The sequence below is a fragment of the Podarcis filfolensis genome (genome assembly GCF_964270895.1).
Source record: "Podarcis filfolensis genome assembly, chromosome: 12".
Classification (NCBI taxonomy): domain Eukaryota; kingdom Metazoa; phylum Chordata; class Lepidosauria; order Squamata; family Lacertidae; genus Podarcis; species Podarcis filfolensis.
This window is the reverse complement of record NC_139614.1, coordinates 43142534-43164133: the sequence shown is the minus strand read 5'-3', so window position 1 is coordinate 43164133 and position 21600 is coordinate 43142534. Positions and strand designations below refer to the sequence as shown.

Below are 21600 nucleotides of genomic sequence, written 5' to 3'. Positions count from 1 at the left end.
CAAGAAAAAAAAATTCTGAATCTCAGAAGCCAGAACAACAAGAGGGATCGCTGCACAGCGAAAGCAGTGATCCCTCTTGGTGTTCTGGCTTCTGGGATAGCTGCGCAGCCTGTATTCGCTCCATAAGACGCACACACATTTCCCCTCACTTTTTAGGAGGGAAAAAGTGAGTCTTATAGAGCAAAAAATACGGTATATTTTGGGGGGGAAATATGAACAATTTCCTATGCCCCACAAATAACCCAGAGATCCATTTTAAATAAAAGGACACATTCTACTCATGTAAAAACACGCTGATTCCCAGACCGTCTGTGGGCCAGATTTAGAAGGCGATTGGGCCGGATCCAGCCCCTGGTCCTTAGTTTGCCTGCCCATGGGCTATATGATGATGTTACTGTTGCAAGAAGGAAGGGTTATCTGCCAACAAGGCAGTCCACAGCTGGCTGGAGTTGCCAGCAGTAATGTGGTAAAAATGTGTTAGAAAGCATTATTTTTATCCTGGTTTAGCAAGGTCTGTGGGGTGATTAATGTTCATTTTCGAAACGGCAACAACACAAGTAGTTGCAATAGTCTGAGAAGCTTTCAAGGTACAGCCCAGCTTTGAACTTCAGCTATTTGCTGTGGTCTCAGACCATGAGGCAGATTTAATGACTTTTCTGCATTTTTTTACCCTAGAACCGTGCACGAAAGAAAAGGCTGAATATCATAATTGTAGCAGAAGGTGCCATTGATTGCCACAATCAGCCTATAACTTCAGAGCAAGTTAAGGATGTAAGTATCAAGCTGCCAATCAAATCTTCTACCAAGGATATATGTAACTGAATGCTTCTCTTCCACATAGCGTAAAGCGTGTATCATTTCTCTATGAACATAATTAGCCTTTCTTTATATGGTTGATTGCATTTTAATTATTTCAGGCAATACAATAAATATTATATCTGTGTCCTTTAGCAGTAATGTAATCTCAGTAATTATGATTATAACCTAGTTGCTGCCTTTTAAAAGGCATAAAACAAACATACAAATACAAATGAGTATACTGTGTTATTTGGCTATTTTGTAGGACCTAGTCAAAACATTCAAAACAAGGAGGGTGCCTTCAGTTCTCAGTGCTGAACTGATTTTTGTTATCAAATTATATCCATTATATGAACTAAGTTTGGCACTTATCAACTTGGCTACAATCCCGGCAATTTGCGCCTGCTCTATCATCAAGGCTTCTCAGAACAAACTGTTACACTGTTCAGCCAGACAGTGACCCAGAAGTGCTATAAAAGGGAAGAAAAATCTTCACTTTATTGTGGATTGGAAAATAGTTCCAAGATGAGTAAGATGCTGCTGCACAAACCACAAGGAGGCCATAACTTACCTTGACATAGTATGGGTTTCTTCAGTGTTTGCAAGTGGGGGTGGGGTGAGCTTGAACACACAGCCTTTCAAAATTGTGTGGCCATTCCCTGCTGCATATGCTTTACCTTTCCTTCTGCCGCCAACACATTTATACTTGTAAAAATTCTTTGAAACCACCTCTGACTCAGATGTAGAGCCTGGACTGTTCGACTTTACTTTCTGTCACCTCAGCACACTGCAAACTTTCGAGTGCTTTGTGTGGTTCCTTACCTCTTCTCCACTCCCTCACAATGTACAAAAGGGAATGCCAAACAGGGAGATCCCACAGTAGCTCAGATAAAAGATCTCTCTCTAACAGCATATACCAAAACCCCTTTCTGTATCACTTTCTGCATCCTGGGTCTTGCATTCAGGCTTTCACTTCTGTACCTCAAGGCCTTGTCCTAAAGTTACCATACATGGAGGTAGGTGAAGGATTAATAGCCAAACAGTCCCACGAAGATGTCCAGTCAAAGTCTGGGATTACGGGGTCACCCATTGTCAGGTTGTAATTCTTAATTTTGATTGGAAAGAGGCCAGATTCTCAAGGAATCTTGCCCCACAAACAGAGCGGACTATTCCAGTCTGTTTGTTCAGAAACAAAAGTTTTCACAGATCTGGAGTTAGGAGAGTACAGACTTGATTGTAACAAGGAATAGGACATGACTGGGTTTTTTCCTTGCTATTACTCCTCTGTATACAATGGTAGATATTTTTACCTCAGCCTTGTAAGATACATCAGAAGTTATTCTTTTGTTAGTGTAATATTTGTGCACTAGAGTTAAGTAATTTCAGAATGTTCTTCTTTAATTACTATTGGAAACAGTCTTTCAGGATGAAGCTAAACAATAGTTTTTCAAAGACTTGAAGTGGGAGTAGTGGTGACATCGTTGCCAGTGCTGTACACATTTTTTAAAAAAATTATTCTGCTGTTGCTTCTAGTCAAACTGGTTCTGAAACCTTGCCACCTTCACTTTTTAAAAATACTTGCTTACATAGGGATCAATTTTGCTTGCCTTAAGGTTAAAGGGATTTGAGAGCATTGCTCCATCACTATTAAAGAATCCTAACTCTTCATAATCTTTGTATTGTATGCATTCTTAAAGTTTTAAACTAGGATTTCCACCTACTGTTCAGGCACAATAGTACCCCAGTGTGTTTCTGCAGCTGTTATAACTCATAATCCTATTCTCGTCTTTAACTTGACACTTTGTCTTTTTTGCAGCTTGTGGTGCAGCGACTAGGGTATGACACTCGCGTGACTATCCTTGGCCATGTGCAAAGGGGAGGCACTCCCTCTGCATTTGATAGGATTTTGGTAAGTAGCTGCAGGCAGCTTGTGTGTTCAGCGCCGCTGTTTAGGGTGTTACATAGTTCCTTGTCCTCATTCAGATTGTAGAACAGTCACAAATGCCACTGGCTCTCTAGTATGTGGGGTAGTGAGAAGAAGGTCATACATAAATGAGCAAGTCATGGATTAAAATTTGTACTCAGCCATTATGTTCTCTGGCTTTTGGACAATAAGTCTCAGCCAACCTTTAGGATAAAACAAGGTAGAACCATGTATGTCACCCTGACCAAGGAGGACTAGGTAATTCTGTAATACACATACAGCATCTAACACTGAAATCTGTCTGTCTCATAATTTCCTGTTGCGACATTCCATCAAAATGGCTGGTCCAGAGTAAATGAAGCAGTCTGCACCTGGCAGCCCTTAGCACAGAGCTAGCCTTCTGAAGGGTGCTATCTGCCTACCGCTCATTGTCTTCTCCATAGGAAAAAGGGGAGAATGGATAAGCAATATTTGTGGCAGTGGGGATTGGACTTCTTTTTGCCTACCGTAATTTTCGCTCCAAAACACGCACTTTTTTGCTCCTAGAAAGTAAGGGAAAATGCCTGTGCGTGTTATGGAGCGAATGCACGGATCGGAGCCATGGCTGCCATCAGTCAAGCAAAGCGGGAGCCGCTTACACACTCTACGAGGCTCTCGCTTTGCTTGCTTTAAAGCGACCTGGAGCCGGGGAGGAGGGAGGGAAGGAGAGTCATGCAGCAAAGCCGGCAGCAGCCGCTTACACGGGAGGAGGGACGGAGCTAGCAAAAGTCCGTGCGCTCTCTAAACAGAGCAGTGAGGCTGCAGAGGGATGGCAGGAAAGATAAAATTTAAGCAACCAGCAGCAAAATAAAACCAACCTCGAGCTCTGAGCCAGCGCAGTGAAAACCAGGAAGTAAAAAAAAAGGCTGGGGAGGGCATGAGGGAGAGGGGGAAACTTCGCAAATCCGCCCCCGCGTCTCAGCTGATCCGCGGGGACGGAGCAGCTTATTTTCAGGCAGGATAGATTTGAGCATTGTCTGGGTCCTAGTGCCCCTACCGCTTTTTTGTGCTCCATTCTATTGCTGCTGGTGGCTGCTTATCATTCAGGCTGCAAGGAGGAGCGCTTTTACACAGCTAATGGCGAATCCCCTGCAATCCAAGTCCTCCTCACTTGCTCAAATCTATTCTGCCTCAAAACAAGGAGCGGAAGGAAAAGGCTGCAAACTGTTAAATGGAAAAAAAACCCAGGCACAGGGCAAATACCTTAAGTATACCTTTAAAGCAACAGTGCTCTTCCCCCCCCCCCCGCTCAGCTCGCAGAAAAGCTCCTTCTCCACACACCCCACGCGTGCTCCTTGTCCCTTGAGTTCTTTTCCTTCCCTCCCCACTTAAAACGTGGTTACAAAGCATGGATCCACATGGATCCTCAGGATTTTTGCACTGGGTCACCCCAAATTCACCATCAGATCACATAGCATTTCCATGGCTATAGCCTGCACCAAAAAACACACACGCACCCACTGTTTCATGGGGCCGCAATGGCGCAAAAACGTTACAAAGCATGGATCCACATGGATCCTCAGGATTTTTGCATTGGGCTACCCCAAACTCACTGTCAGATCACATGTCTGTGGCCACAGCATGAACCATAAAAATCATACATCCACTGTTTCGTTTAGAATATTTTTTCCTTGTTTTCCTCCTCTAAAAACTACATGCGTGTTATGGTCAGATGCGTGTTATAGAGCGAAAAATACGGTATTTCCTGCAAGATTTGACCTTCCAGCACAATGAGTTGCTGATCAGGGAATAGCATCGGAACTTCCAAGGCCGTATATAGGTGCTTAGCAGAATGGAAGTAGAAGCCATATAGATAAAGAAGTAGACTCTTGATCGGCTATGGAATTATGTACATGATTTAGGGGTTCTTTGCTTTCTCATCTGTTCCACGATAGATTTTAAAGCAACCTGTGGTCATTTGTTCTTATAGTATTGTAATAATTATCCCTCCCTATTTCTAATTCTGTGAAAATGCTCTTTACAAAGAACATTCTGTAGATGCTTGCTGGCATGTATCAAAGTCGGCATAGCCTCCATGCAAAATGTTCACGTATGGTTAAAGGTTTCTTATGGATTTCTTTTTTTCTTTTCTTTTTCAGGCAAGTCGCATGGGTGTGGAGGCTGTCCTTGCCCTTCTAGAGGGCACACCTGAAACTCCTGCTTGTGTGGTCTCCCTGTCTGGAAACCAAGCTGTCCGCCTGCCTTTAATGGAGTGTGTGCAGATGGTGAGTTGCTGAGAAGAAGCAGTTGTGTTTGTTCATTGACACTCTCTTGTTGGTTAGCCATCAATAGTTGGTTGTTACTTGGAGCCTGGAAAGATGTGAGCAGAACTCTTATCCATGTTGGGCACAATGAACTCCAGTCATTCCTTCAGTGACAGTAACTGGGCTATTCGTTACTGCCCCATGAATCTTGACAGCAAACAGCACTGCTTACCTTTTGTAATGCAGATGCCTTTAACATAGTAGCTGCACATTTATATTCGCAATGAGTCTCTTGCTATCTAAACTCTCATTTCTTGTGGCTAGTTTAGTTTAGTGACTACACAGTAACACCCACATACCATAATACACATACATACCAATGAGCTGCATGCTGAGATTATTCTGGTTTCCCAAAACCTTCGCAATAATGTTCAATTGAGGCATTCTGTATGTTGCAGTCTTATAATGCATGATTTGAGACCATGAACCTAATAAAATATAGTCCTTTCCTGTTTATTTCTGATTTTAAAATTTATGCTTTAGCTTTCCCAGGCATTGAAGTAACATTGGCTGAAGTGCTGGGCTGGTTAAGAGTCCAATTATATACATGTCTACTGAGACACCAGTCCCATTGAACTCAATGGGGCTTATTTCTAAGTAGACAGATTGCATTATAAATCCCACTGAAATAATTTGGATTTACTAACCTGAGCAAGGCTATAGCGATTGTCACCATTCGGATCTACTTCATAGCCTTCTAGCATTGTGATAGATAATATCATTTTCTAATAAATGATGACCTTTTTTCTTCTTTATTTCAAAAAGACCCAAGATGTACAGAAAGCCATGGATGGAAAAAGATTCAGTGACGCTGTGCAACTTCGTGGAAGGTACTCCTCTGTTGTTTATTTCTCTGCTGGCAGCAATAACTTTTCCAATAAATCATAGCTAATTGTGTTAAGGCAGGCATAGGCAAACTCAGCCCTCCAGGTGTTTTGGGACTACAACTCCCATCATCCCTAGCTAGCAGGACCAGTGGTCAGGGATGATGGGAGTTGTAGTCCCAAAACATCTGGAGGGCCGAGTTTGCCTATGCCAGTGTTAAGGGATTATTTTTCATGGCTAAGGAACAGGGGGGAATAGATTCTTTTACTCTAGTTTCTAGTGTACACATTTTAACCCCCCAAACCCTCCAAAGTTATATGACTATTCTAGGCCAATTCTATACCAGAAAAGGAATTCTACCAGTATTATCTCTGCAGAATTTAAAATGCCATTTCATCAGAAATGGTGCTTGCATTGCTTTTCGCAGTTCATAGAGCACATAACATTGAATGCTAAGTGGGTATCAGTTGTGGAGTTGCACAGGGAGGAGCAAATGTAATTTCTGAAAGATTCCCTCAAATGGCAAATCATAAGTGGTCATTTGCCTGTCTTAAATGTATATGAGACATTTGTTGTTGTTGGCATCTGTCTATCTCAAGAGACATGGGAGTGCGCCTCTGGAGGTGAAATCAAACCGTTGAAAGCAGAGTGAAGATATTTCCCATTCAATCCTCTCCAAAATAAAATAAGTTGCACGAGGGAAAATCATTCACATTCCATGATTTGTATCCAATGAAGCTGAAGGGCTGATGATGGAAAGCACTGGTGGAAATGGAGGAGTCTACCAGCCTAGCCGGGAAGCGGGGAATTTTTCACCAGTTCCCCCTTCCCCCTTCAGTCCCCTAAACCACATCTCACATTGCTCCATTGGTTCCCAAGCCAACTAGAAGCGGAATTGGTGACTCTGTCAGCAGAGCGACACCAATGGCTACAACCTATGTCTCAAATACAATCTACCAAGTAACAAGTAAAGATATATAGTTACTAAATGCTCTGAGTGACACTTTAGGTTAGAAAAATACCTCTCGGTATTCTCTAACATTGTGAAATAGCTTTATTATTCAGACAACAGCGTGAAAATATCGTTTTCTGTTGCAGGAGTTTTGAGAACAACTTGAATACTTACAAGCTGCTGTCTACCAAAAGGACTGCTGCTGACCTTCCCAAGGTACTTCTTAGATAGTTGTCAAGTTATCTGGTTAATTCCTCATTCCTGTGTCCTTAGGGTGGCCAATTAAGTGCATCACCAAGAAAGGGCATGCCAATTTGCATAAAAATTGAAAATGCTGATGTATATGAATTTAAAAATAGTTGCTACAGTTTAAATAGAAACACCATCCTGCCATTGTGGGGAAGACCTTTCTCCTTACTCAGTTTGCTGTCCCAGGAGCTAATAAATGGATGGATTACAGCAAACATGCCAATCTGTAGATTGGCCCTTCCTCTTCCTCCTTACGGTTCTTTACACTTTTCTTGCTTTTCAACTGCTTTCAAATAGAGGACTGTCCTCTGTGTAGTAGAAGACGCTACGTGTTTTGTTGAGAAAGCATCTAAACACACACAGCAGGTTGTTCAGAATTTTGAAAACAGTCTCCATGGAAACATCTGTGGACTATGGACTTGTATATTGAGTTGGAGCCTGGCAGGCAGTGATCTAAATTTTGTAAATACAGCATTTTGTAAACAGTCTAAATTTTGTAAACATTGCCATGTCTATTTCCTTGTTTAAACTCCCAAAATACAATTTTTCCTGAAAGGTCTAGGCCTCTCTCAGATAACCAATTCCATGTCTAGTTGTGAAATTCAAAGGTGTACCTTACGAGAGGTACTGAATGCATCTATATACCGCAAGCTGTGTTACAGTGGTCTACCAGCTGGTCAGCTGAACAGTTATTTTAAAACAAGGTTTTTTGCCCAGTGCTAATGTATGTCAGGAGAAATGTACATACTGGTTTTGCAAAATGGCTCAATAAGTAGGAAATATCTGCAGCTACAGTTTTACTTTTAAATCTTTCTGTTTTCTTTAACAGGATGATATCTCATGTAGCGTATGTAAAAAATAAATAAATAAAGTGACTAACCTTAGCAAGGTCTTTTGCTTGCTAGGTTGGCAGGCACTATTATTTTTGCATGGCAATGGGATTTGCTATATAGTTATTTTTGTTTTTCGACTGTGCACCTTTTTGCTTAAAGCTGGACAACCAGTATGCTCTTCAGTTTTGCCACAACTTTGATTTACACCAAGCGTAACTTTGCAGAAGCTTTAATAGAGTGAATAAGACGTGCTTCTTGTGAAGTTGAAAGAATTCTCCAGAAAATGCGAAAGGTCCCCATTTATTGTCATGGTGAAAAGGTAGAAAAATGCCATGTATTTCAAGAATCGCTTGAAATACCACATGACTTTTAGACCCCTCATTTTCAGTTCCGCTCTTTTTATATGACTTGGCATAGGCAGACATGGTCCTCCGAAAATACCCCTTGTTGTGAGGCCTCCTCATTTTCCATACAAAAAGTGACATAAATGGCTCCACGTGAGGCCTGGCATACTACCAGACTCTCCCATAGGGCTGCCATTTTTGTGATTAAGAAGGTAGAATGAACATGAGCAGGTTGTGTTTTATTTTCTGCTTTCTGAGACTCATAAGAGGCAGATCATACATTAAAACGGCCTTGAAGTGGCTCTCATTTTTCATTTATGCCACAGAAGCTGGCAGGCTTAGGAGAATTCCAGCCATTCTTGCAACATTTGGAAGCATGAATTAATTACCAGAGACCGTGAGAGCCATAGGGAAGGAGGGATTATAAGGGAACCAGATTTCCAGGGAGGCACTCCCAACATAAGCTTCTTTCTTAGAAAGTACAAGGAGAAAGATTCTTCAGAAACATGATCTTTGCTGAAATGCTGTGCAGAGGTGGGCCTCAGTCAGAGGGGTGAAATATAGGCCTGTGCTTTCCAAGAGCCCAAATTTTCTCTCAAGGGGGCTGGTAATTGCCAATTTAGTCAATTGTCTAGATAAGAGTAGACTAGCCTCCTTAAAGACATGCTCACATTCCAGTGCTGCTATGAAACAAGATAGAAAATGGACAGTAGATAACGAAAGGAAAAGATCATGGAGACAAGTGGGCGGTCATGGCTTATTTTGATCACACATTGGCCTCCTTCTCACAGGCAGTTCATAAGGAGGCAAACTTCTTTCTGCCTTTGTCATTTCAGGTTGGACAGAACTTTCCACGTGCAGGAAACTTTAAAGAAATGTGAAGTGGCATTCTGTCACATGAACATAGTCCTGTTGTCTGAACTCTCACAGTCCAGACATAGGTTTAGGGGTACTCTCATTTTGACTCAAGAAAATCACCATTTTATAGTACAAATCAGGAAAAATAAATACAATAAATGAACAAAAGTACAAAGATTCACAAAATGTTTAGGGGTACCCCTGCACCCCCTCCCCGGAATAAAAGCACTGGGTTTAGCACTTCATCTGCTGTTTACGAGAACTAGGTCATAGTTGCTATTGGAGACAGGAGGTATATTATATTGCCTGTGAAAGAGCTTGGGGAACATTAACTGCATGCCAGTTGTGCCCCCAATGCAACTAAACTTCATTAACTCAGAACCACAAATAGGATTTAGAATTATTTTATTTAGGGATGATTCATCACCCCTTGTCTGTGTTTAATGATACTACGTAGGCGGTCCTTTAAATGACTTGATGTGGTGGCTGTCGCCATGTGAGCTATTTGTATAGATCTGCTTTAGAGAAGCCATGTTTCTTCACATCAGTGCAAATCTTTCCTTCTCAGACATTTCTGCTAGCAGTTGGGGTTTTTTTTTGGGGGGGGGAGATGCCCCAAGCACATGCTGAGTTGTCCCACATAAGTGGCTTGCCATGTATTGACAGGCAAGTCTTGCAAGCCACAGAGTGGTGAGCAGTGCAGTCCTATACATATCTATCAGATGTAAACCCCACTGAGTCCAATACAGCTAAGTCCCAGATAAATGGGCACAGGATTGCAGCCTTGAAAGTAGCTATGACATATCAGTCAGCCTTGATTCTGACATCTGAGTTATGAGATCCAACTGCATAAATAAAGTGTATTGTGGATAGGATTACAGTGGTACCTTGGTTATCAGACTTAATCCGTTCCAGAAGTCCATTCCAAAACCAAAGTGTTCCAAAACCAAGGCACACTTTCCCATAGAAAGGAATGCAATATGGATTAATCCGTTCCAGACTTTTAAAAACAACCCCTAAAACAGCAATTTAACATTTTACTATCTAACGAGACCATTGATCGGGGTCAGCAAACTTTTTCAGCAGGGGGCCGGTCCACTGTCCCTCAGACCTTGTGGGGGGCCAGACTATATTTTGAAAAAAATATTTGGATGAATTCCTTTGCCCCACAAATAACCCAGAGATGCATTTTAAATAAAAGGACACATTCTACTCATGTAAAAACATGCTGATTTCCGGATCATCCGTGGGCCGGATTTAGAAGTCGATTGGGCCAGATCCGGCCCCCGGGCCTTAGTTTGCCTACCCATGCCATTGATCCATAAACCGAAAGCAATAAACAATGTACGGCAGTCACACAATCAATCAATCAGTAGCTGAACTGGGTTCCACACAGCTGCAAAAACAAAAAAGCCACAAAACCGCAAAATTGATAGCAAACATAGACAGACCTCCAAACGGAAGTGTGGCACTCAAAACAAGCATGTTCGGCTTCCGAAAAAAGCTTGCAAACTGGAACACTTACTTCTGGGTTTGCATTGCTTGGGTTCCAAGTTGTTTGAGTACCAAGGGGTTTGAGAACCAAGGTACCACTGTACAGGAGAGAGAGGAAGCAGACGGAGATCCCCCCAGTGCCTGCTCTAGCTGCACTTTCTCTGCCCCTCGTCGGGCTATCTAATAATGTAAGGGCCCATATTAATTGAGTCAAGCAGCTTTGACAAGATCCAGGATGTGGGAAATTTTAATGTGAGGAAGAAGCCAGAAAAGAGTGTCGCTTGCTTGAGAAAAGATTTCTACATGCCACTCAAAATTTCGACATGTGTAATCTCCTCCTCCTTCCTTTTTTCTTATTTGCTTTTTAGTTTGCTAGGATGGGGCAGTATAGTTCATGACAATTTATCTGAAAGCAAAAGAGGGGATAGTGGTGTTCTGTCAATCAGCATTTTGAGTACTTAGGTTACAGAACTACAACCAATAATTACTTCATTAAATTTGTTTCCAAGTGTTAGATACATGAGGAAGCAGCATCTAAATGAAAAAATAGATGTTATTATTATATTATAGCTATTCCTAAGCACAGCTACATTAAATTTATATATTCTGTATGTGAGTACAGAATTACTAGATACAAGCGGTGCTTCCTTGAGGGCAGTAGATGAAGAAATTAAACATCAATCTGAAAATCAAAATCTTGTAATACAACATTTTGTGCAGCATATAACCCATTGTGACAGACCGTATTCTACTCAAGAGAATTGCTTGTGGTAATTCTGTAGTTTGAAGTTTGTATTTTTACGTTGCGAACTGCCTTGCGATCTTCGGATGAAGGTGGTATACAAATTTAATAAATAAAAATAAAATTCATGTACTACCTTATGTACACATCAAAGGTGCTAGAATAATGTTATATCCCACACTTGAGCAAGCTAAAGGCAGATGGTATGGCAATAGTTTTATGACACTGAAAAGAGTGGTTGTCAAGTGCCAAACTGATAGGGTTCTCACATATTTTAAAATGTTGATAGGTGCTGGCAATAATGAATCATTCACTTGTGCCATAGCTCAACACAATACGGCATGTGGCATCACATACTTTGGTTGCAGTGGGCCAAGGAACAACATTGCACAAAAGCCATGTATGCATGCATATGGTTATTTGGGTTACAATTCCTATTCTGTATAAATTTGTTTCTGTATGCAATGCATGTGCTTGTTTCTCAATGCTGGGTTATTGTTACGCCAGAATCTGGACTGGCTAGTTCAATGCCTCACATTTTAATTTGGACCTGCTGCTGATTGCAAATAGCTGAACACTCCCTGAGTACTATGAATGGTTGACCCCACAAGCTAAGATTAGTGTTTTCTAATGTTTTAAAATTAAGTTTTCTATAATCTGATGGGGTTCAGAAGGTAAGGTGTGTGTCTTGCTTTCTTTTGATGCACTTTTATATATTTGTCACTGGATATACGGTTAGCAGCAGGATAAAAGGTAAACTGGATGTTCAGATTTACCGCTTGATGATTCCTTTTTCCTGCCATGGGGTTTATGTTCCTGACTATATTTTCTCTCTCTTCTGCTGCAGACTAACTTCAATGTAGCTGTTTTAAATGTTGGTGCTCCAGCAGCTGGCATGAATGCTGCCGTTCGCTCTGCCGTGAGGATCGGTATAACCGAAGGACACAAAATGTTCGCTGTTACTGATGGATTTGAAGGCTTTTCTAGAGGGCTGGTTCGTATATCCCAAAGATTGTATTTTTTAAGAAATCTCAATACTATGGGAAGTGTTCCAGTTGCTGGAAATCACAGGAGGGAGAAGAGTTATTGTGCTCAGGGTCTTGCCTGAAGGTTTCCCACAGGCGGCTACTGTGAAAACAGGATACTGGATAGGCCACTGGCCTCATCCAGCAGGCTCTTCTTATTTTCTTATTCTTAATTTTGTTTTAACTTGCCCTCTGGCAGGCCCCCAAAACTTAATTTTCCAGCTTTCAAAATGCACTTTCATACAAAGATTGGAATTCAAAGAAACCAGAGCTAGGTTTTCCACTGATAGCTACAATGCAATGGGAATGGAGAAGAGAGGGTCCTCCTTGGGGAGAATATATGTCGACTGCAGAGATAAATTTAGTGAAATTTGTTGCGGGAGGGGTGTTTGTGAGGTATTTTTAGAACACTAAGCACAAGTGACCAACACCACCAAACAACACGGAGCAGGAGTCTTGTTATGACAGATGGATATTGTGCATCTCCCACGGGAGCTCTCCTCATAGAGGCAAGACCAGTTTCAAATATAGTAAAAGCATAACGGTTTGATCTATTTTTGCTTGGATTGCAGCTAATTCTACCCCCGTACGTCTAAAAAAATACCCTTAAAATCTTCTTGAAGAAGAAATGATTAACTATGTTTACATGAAGCGTTTGCTTCTTTGATACTTCGTGAGAAATCTTCCATATCAGATTCAATATATTTGGTCTCAAGGGTAGCTTTGAAGTGACCTTGGCAAGAGGCCATATTTGGCAGTTTGCCTATCCTGGAATAGCTGTGGGAGTATGAAATCTATGGAGATAAGAATACATGCTAGATAATTATTTCTGAAATTATATCACAAAATCTGTTGTGTTTGATTCTTGTTTTTCAGTTGTGGTGGTGTTTGTTGAATGCTACATTTATAGTGTGCCCAGTCCTGGGACTCCTGATGTAGCATGCTTATGAGTCTTTAATATATTATATATGTTAATATAAATTGTTCAAAAGAAATCCATATTGCCTCTTCATTAAACAGGTAGAAATTGGCTTGAACATTTCAGAGCATCCCTCAACTGCATCACATTGTGACACTTGTTAGGACTGCAGAGTGGTAGTCAACTTAAGTTTTACTCAGAGTAGATCTATTGAAATTAATGGACCTATCATTTCAGTGTGTCTTCTCTGAATAAAACATAAATTAATACCACCTGCAAAATTTCATTCCCAAACCATTGACGAGTTTAGGCTCAGTCTGCTTTCCACCATAAGGAGAGATCATTGCTCAAAAGTACTAAAAATATAAATTTATCTGTAGCTTTTATTATTATTATTATTTATTGAATTTATATACCGACCTATACCTGGAGGTCTCTTATTAGAATGCATTTGGACTTCCATTTTGTTTAACCCATTAGATAAAGTTAGAGCTGAGCCAAAATTTATCAGAAGACATTTTTCTGAGATTTTTCTTTTTCTGAAACCCTCTGCCCCGCAAAAAAAGAAAGCCACTCCAAATGTTCTGTGCCATATTTTTGTTGGAGTCACCGTTCTCTGTCCCTCCATGTCCTTGAATGTCACTAGATCTGGGGCTTTGTGGAGGACACAAAATGGTGGTCAGACTACCAGCACAGTTAGCACTTGCAACAACAGCAAAACATACACCCCCCACCCCATTGTGGGAGGGGAGAGAAAGAAACTGTGCTTCTGCTATTGCTAATACCGAGCCACATTGCGGAGAAGCTGTCACCGTCTTTATCTCCCCCCTAGAAAAACGTGTTGATTTCCCCAGTTTCTCTGCTCATAGGGTGGAGAATATTGAGAGGCCATCTGCACACGAAAAACATCTGAAGGAGTGCCAGAGCCCCGTGCCACATTCTGTGACCTGCCATTGTTTTTGTTTCTCTTCTCATATTGAAGGAGTGCAATGTTTTTGTGCAATTGTTCAGGACAGAAGGCGTGTAGCCCTCCCTATTTCATTAGATGGTACCCTGGTCTATTATCCTCTCTGGAAAAGTGGAAGTCAAAAACTGAACAGCAAGAAACACTGGTTTGGACACGCTGTACAGTGTAGGGCTGAATGAAGTTAACTTTTGTATCCATTGCAGAAATGACCTACAATGTGTATCTAAACTAGGGCATAGTAATTCAAAAACTATGTCTTTTTTGTTTTGAATGATAGATCAAAGAAATCAGCTGGGGAGATGTTGGAGGTTGGACTGGCCAAGGCGGGTCAATTCTTGGCACAAAACGGTAATGTGATCTTTCATATTAATATCTTTGAGAAAACTGACTTTCACACACACGTGTGTGTGTGTGTGTGTGTGTGTGTGTGTAATTTAGTGTGAAGATTTATATACAGACTTGATGCAGCAGTCAATAAAGGGGAATTTTTTGTGAACATTGCTAATGCAGACTTTGGAAGATCATAGGGGCTGCAGAGCGAGAGAAGAGGACTGTGAAGTCCCAGTTCTTGAGCAGATCTGCTTATACAACATTGGATTCTGCCTCATAGTTTTAATTAATGCTTATTATAAAAAGGAAGAGAAGACTTGCTTAATGGTGTGATAGAAGGAGTGTCTATAACTTGATCCTGAAATTTAAATGTTTTTACCTCTGCATGTATTACAGATATTGTAAAGGGGAAAATAGAATTTTTTAAGGAACATAATTGATTTTCAGTTACATTTTTATGAGGCATAAAGTGTGTGTAGGTCGGACAATGTCAACCAGTCATCACAGGAAGCAAAGGCTTTTCACAAAGTGCTATAACGTAATAGTTTAGAGATTGGGTGTAACCTTCGAAGCTAAGATATGGAAAAACACTTAGTGTAAAAAATTATAGTCTCTTTTAATCATATAGCCTTAAGTGCCCTGCAAAAAGCCTTTTTAACAGAGATGTGTATATATTTTAGTGCACTTCCTGGAAAGTATTTGGAGAAGATTGCAGAACAAATGCGAACTCATAACATCAATGCCCTCCTGGTAATTGGTGGATTTGAGGTATGTCACTTTGTTTTGTTTCCCTTGTAAATTCTTGTTAAATGAGCATGTAACAGCTGAAATATTGTAGTCAAGGATGAATGCTAGAATTTAGATTCCAGTAAGACCAGCAAGATTATTTAATTTAAACCTTATCAATCAGTCTACAAGGTTCCAATATGTTAAATGTCTAGATATTAACTAAGTTACGTTACAGTTATGTAGTAGGAGTTGGAACTCTATGCGGGGTTTCTATTTTCATGTATCTTATTATGCTTAGAATTATGCAGTGGGTATTTTTTTAATGAATTGCATTTAATTAATCTTCCCACAGCATGGTGCCAATTCTGAAAGCCAAACTCCTGTTCAGGAGTCCAACTTTCCTAAACATGGCTTTCATAATCCTGTTATTTAATCAACATTATTGAAATACTGATGTCATCCATGTAGGATTGGGGGGGGGGGACCTTAAATTTGTAAGATTTTATTCTCTGTGTTATACAAAACTTGGAGGAATGCTTAGATGTATTTACAGTATTATGCTTGTCTGTTGTCTTATATATTCTGTTTTGGCCTTTCCTAGTGTGTCTCTGTGGCTGGCAATAGATAGTCGTTTTCAAGTGAGTTGAGAGAGAGGCTTCACTTCCCATCTAGTACACATTTGTTTCTGTTCTACTAACATCTGTAGTGAAACAGAATTTTGAAACATTGTGAAAGCCTGTTTACCAAATGTGTCATGAGCAGTGATTCCCTCTTTCAAATCACTTTTGACTCTCTGGGAAAAAACCAAGCAAACCACTATTTCCAGCATGTGTGTGTTTGTGATACAGTAATCAAACCCCTCTGCCCAACCCCCATCCATGTTGCAAGCCTTGTCCTCTTGTTGTCCCCTCTAATTCTGCATTCGTTACCACATGTGCCCATCAGGCCTACTTGGGACTTTTGGAACTGTCCGCTGCCCGGGAGAAATTTGACGAGTTCTGTATTCCCATGGTTATGGTTCCTGCAACCGTATCCAACAATGTACCGGGTTCTGATTTCAGCATTGGTGCAGACACTGCTCTGAACACTATCACTGATGTAAGTTTCTCTTCTCTTGGTGCATGCTCACTAACATAGCTATCCCAGGTGCTGCTGACTATGGCTGGAGCTGGAGACTTTTGTGAACCAGAACGCCCCAAAAATACGATTGTGGCAGAAACTAGCCGTAAATACATATGCGTGCATGCACACACAGAGAGAGAGAGAGAGAAAGAAAAAAATTTTGATTAGCCCATCGATTTCAGAAAGTTTGAAAACTACATTTTTACTTTATTCATTCATACAAAAATTATATTGCACCTTTCCAAAAATTTGATCTTCGAGGTTTTTTTATAAATACTTAAAACAATGTAAAAACATATATAATAATGGATCCAATCAGAAAATAGCAGCGAAGACAGATAACCATTAAAAGCTCACAGTTAATTTGGCATTTAAAAGATTGAAATTATGAATTGGGGTGAATGGTTTTAGTTAATCATCACTCTTTGGCTATTTACTCTCTGAGGATAGAAAGAAGTCTGTTTATTTCCATCACACCTCCAATGTGCTTGTGCACATCTGTGTGACTTGAATTCATGGCTAGCATGCTCAGGATTTCTGATGGAGGATTTACCTTTTTAAATAGAATTTTCTATTTCTGTTGCAAAGCAGACTGCTGTTGCATCACTGGAAAATAAATGCACTGTTGCTTCTCCATCTCCAAGGACACTTGTTGTAGTTTTTCCTCAAGCAGCCTCTTTTCTCCATTCTGTTTGGCAAACTGCTCTTTCCGGTGTCTCCAAAACATTTTATGTCATAAATCTGCTTTTACATGTGTTGAAAGGCAGAGCATCCCTCAGCAACATGTAATGAGCTATATAAATCTTTAAAGAACCCTGTAAAATGTACATGTTTGATTGTAACAGGTTTCGTAGGTGCAAGCCTGCTTTATTAGGTGCAAAAAAAGAGACACCGAGAGCTCAAAGCAGTTCTGCTTTTTCCTGCTGACGTCATTCTTGGCAATTAAAGTTTTCTCCCTCACAAGACACTTAACGTATTTCCAGTTCTGGTACATAACATTCTCCACCTCTAGTTTTATAGGCAAACTAAGGTGAGTAATGGTCTCCTGCATGTTTCTTGTTATCCTCTCTGCTTCATGGATTTTCTTGGGACCTGTAGATCGCTTTTCTGAAAGAAATGGTTTCTCCTTCTTTTGCATTATACTCAAAATGCAGATGTCACTAAGTTGGACTAGACTGTAGGTAGATGGTAGTTTCTACATTTCTTTCAGTAGAAGCTGAACCATCTTAGAATCGCTGTGGCTTCTATACGAGGGAAGCATTGTGGCTGGTTTAGCATTTGTTTTCTTCGGTCAGTAGTTCTCAAATGGTGGTAAGGAAGAGAGGTTTCTCACCACTGTGATCTTCTGCTACCACGTTCAGCCACTGAGGATTATGGAATGCATACTCCGTTTCCAACAGGTACAGCTTGCTCCACACAGGAACTGACCAAGTGCCCTAAAGATACCTCAGAATCCTCTGCAACCTGGAAGATGTTGACGAAGAAAGGAAGTTCTAAAAACACTGGCATATATATTGCTTCCAGATGGAGGTTTAGCTTTCAAGCTTTTATTTTGGCCTTGGGCATCTGCCCATCAGGCTGCCACCTGTCGTCCAAAGACAGGAAGTGCAACATAGTTGAGAATTGCAATGTCGTTACCTGTTCTCACCTGTCCTTTCCTGTCTTCATCTGAGATTGTTCTCTCATAGTCCTAGCTGTTACATTTGATTTTGTGAGATCTTAACCTGTCTGTCCTTTTGTCCATTTTTCTTCTCACACCATTCTTTTCCCCTCAGTTTCTCTGTCCATCTTGTTTCCTTTCTGCTTCCCTCTCTGTCTCCTTTTCTCATTCCCTGCAGCCATCTTGGGCTCAGGAGTGATTGGTTTTGTGCTTTTTAAAAAGACAACTCTAGTTTACAGCCACCTCTTTCTGCTCATCTGCCTCCTCCACTGTGGTGGCCGCTCTGTTGAAGGCCACTCCAGGCCACAACTGATCGCCAGTTGAGCAAGTCTTACTGCCCAAGTGAAATGGCTTGTAACCTTGGGAAGAAAGTTACCGTGTCATGTTGGAATTTGTAGCAGTAAGCAATGTGAAAATTATGTATATTTGGAGGTGTACCCTGAACATTAGGAAGAGCTCAGATTAAAACTGAGTACAATCCCATGGCCTGAAATTTTGAACGAGAAAAATGTTCAAGAGGGATGAGAGATTTTAGAAATACTGAAGTCATAGTAGCAAGCATTTCCAAGGAGGAGAGAAAATGGGAGACATCTAAATAATTCATTGTGGCTGTGCAGGGGTATGGAGATGGGAGGGAAAGCATTTAACTAAGGGCAAATACAGCAGAGTGGCTTGAACCCATAAGGACTGTGTCAGGAAGGTTAAATCTCAGAATGAACAAAGGCTTCTGAACACAACAAAAATGGATTCTGGAAGGTCAATAAACAAGCAAATTGCCTGTTTAGGAAAGGTGTTAAAGTGTTAACAGAGGATGAAGAGAAGGTAGAACTACTTAACTCCCATTTCAGGAAAAGTTAGACAAATGGTATATGGATGGATTTGCAGTCCACGATAGCTAAGGAAATAGCTGGAGAAGAGAACACATAACAACTTTAAATAAGTTGATGTCTCCAGGGTCAGATGAAGTACATCCAAACGTGCTGAAGGGGCTTGCAGAGTTTATTTCAGAACTGCTCTCTGTAATCTTTGAGAATTCTTGGAGAATGTTTGAGAGCCTGGACAGAGACAAACATACCTATTTTCAAAAAGGTGGGAAAGGTGGATCTAGAAAACCACAGACCAGTTGGCTTGATGCTGATACCTGGCCAAACTCTAGTCTAGAACATATTATTAAGCAGTCCATCTGTGAGCATCTAAAAATGAATGCACTGATTACTAGGAGCTTTCACAGGTTTATCAAGAATGAGTCCTGCCAGACAACCGTCTCTCCTTTACTGATAGAATGACTACTTTGGTAGAACATGGGAATGCCATGGACATAGTATATCTTGATTTCATTTTGTTGGCTGAACAAAACTACTGTTAAGCAGATTCACAACTGGTTGAACACTTGTACCCAGTGCATGCTTCTTACTGGCTCTGCATCAAACTGGGGATCAGTATAGTGATATGTGTTAGCGTTGGACTTCGACTAGGGAGGCTGGGCTCAATTCCCTATTCAACCATCAGGCTCATTGACAGTGCAAAGGATAGACTATAAACATGAATAAGTTTTTTACATTTAATTTGCAGATTTATAAATCGCTTCACAACCAAAAGTTAACAAGGATAAAAACAGGATAAAATAAGATAAAATGCAAAAGGCACTCTGTAAACCGAAGAAGACGAAACCATTTCTAAAATCACACAATTAGTAAAATAAAAGGACTGAGTCAGACTTCATGGAAATCCTTCTTAAACACAAATATCTTTATTAGCTGCCCAAATATCAAAATACTCAGGGCATGTCTGATTCCAGTTAGTAACTCATTCCAGAGGGTTGGAGCTGCAACACTAAAAACCTGCTTTCTAGTGAATACAGTACAATGCAGGAGTGTAGTTGACAGGCACTGATATTTAGGGAAGGCAATCCTTTAGGTCACTTTGTCCCAAGTTGTTTTGGGCTTTTAATGCTAAAAGTAAATCTTTGACTTGTGGTAGGGTTGCATATTGGCACCCAGTACAGTTCCCTCAGTAGGTGTTATACAGTGTGAATGGCATGTCAGAGCCAGCGACCTAGTTATGCACCAGCTGCAGTGGGAGATTTAGTGCCTATACTTCCGGGAGAAACTTCTTTGAGAGGAATGAATAAAATAGAACTACACGGCCAACAACGGAAGATTTTCATTGCTTGATAGAACACTGCTATATAAAAAGTTCAGTTCTGTTAAGTTAGTGGTTGCATCATTCAGAAGTAAGAATTTAAATGCATTTTGTCAGGGATAAATGCATCTTGCAATAGTGCTGCTCTTGACAGGCGTTCACCAATCTGCTGACCTTTTGCTTTGGCCCTCTCACGTGGCCTGAGTTCAGCATTACATGAGAAACACCCTGTCCCCTTGACTTTGGAGACAGAAGAGTTGTTGTCTCATGTCGTGCTTTGCTTTGGCAAGCCTTGGCCTGCTCCACAGCCCAGTGTAATGATATGGCTGTCCCTAGTCTCTCTGGCATGTGCAGAAAACTGGGGACGAAGATTAGTAGTGCCCACAAATGATGGCCGGCTACTAAGCTGTGCCTAGCTTCTTCCGTGCTCCTAATCCATTTTGAAAGCTGAGATTGACAAGCAGGGTATAAATAACCTCAATGGTTATTTTCCTCAACCTTTCAGAAAACAAAACTGTTGCTAATTTCCTTTACTACTAAACGACTTCAGTCTCTCTGTGCTTTCCACGTTCTGCTTGTTTCACCTTTCTACTAACTTCTGCCGATCTTTCTTCTGCACCAATGCAAATCCAGCAACCTTTGGTGGGTCTACACGAACGAAGCCCTTCTTAAAATCACCAGCTTGGGAAGCCTTTGCACCCTCGGAAAGTCAGACCTTCCATTGCCACGCACAAAGAGCCACTAGCATAATGCCTAATCAGTAACTATGCAAAGCCAGGGCACCAAGCGTGTTGCTTATCATTCCTTGTACCACCACTTCAGGCCTTCGATGGCTGTCTGCAGTTATTTGAAGCACGCCCCCGTTTTGAGGAGTTTTGCATTCCTATCTGCATTGTGCCTGCTACTATTAGCAACAATGTGCCCGGCACTGACCTCAGTATTGGTGCTGACACTTCCCTGAACGCCATTGTAGAGGTAAGACGGAAAACACTTAAACCCATGTCTGCAAGACGAAAGAGAAGAAACGTTTCCCTTTGTTTTTATGCCACTAGGTTATTGGGGCTGAATCAAAATTGTGGTTTCAAATTCTGAAGGTCACTGCATCGAAACTCCTGAAATTTAGACAGGATCCCATGCACCAGATCTCTTCAACAAGATCAGCCCATAAAATGCAGGTGCTGGTGGACAGGAACAAGTAGGATGTGCTATAAGATTGCACAGAAGGAAGTCAAAATGCCAAGTTATGCTCCCAACCGTCAATCATTTTAGCTCCCTAAATTTTAGTTGCTTTAACTATGCATTTTTGGAGCAGAAAGGTGGCATGAGCATTTAATTGCAACAAATTATTATTATTATTATTATTATTATTATTATTATTATTATT

The 21600-nt window shown here is 40.9% G+C and overlaps 1 protein-coding gene across 3 annotated transcripts in view; it reads left to right on the top strand.

Annotated features, from left to right (window-relative positions):
* Positions 1-21600, top strand: part of PFKP (phosphofructokinase, platelet) — a 65372-nt gene that overhangs the window by 34366 nt on the left and 9406 nt on the right. Inside the window, exons 9-18 of one of the 3 annotated variants that reach the window (XM_083579433.1) lie at positions 676-771; positions 2615-2707; positions 4861-4986; positions 5791-5855; positions 6949-7018; positions 12170-12316; positions 14511-14581; positions 15244-15331; positions 16238-16390; positions 21039-21191. In XM_083579433.1, the coding sequence (XP_083435559.1) occupies positions 676-771; positions 2615-2707; positions 4861-4986; positions 5791-5855; positions 6949-7018; positions 12170-12316; positions 14511-14581; positions 15244-15331; positions 16238-16390; positions 21039-21191 (1062 nt within the window). The remainder of the gene's footprint in view (positions 1-675; positions 772-2614; positions 2708-4860; positions 4987-5790; positions 5856-6948; positions 7019-12169; positions 12317-14510; positions 14582-15243; positions 15332-16237; positions 16391-21038; positions 21192-21600) is intronic. The other 2 variants (XM_083579431.1, XM_083579432.1) reach the window with 2 other exon arrangements.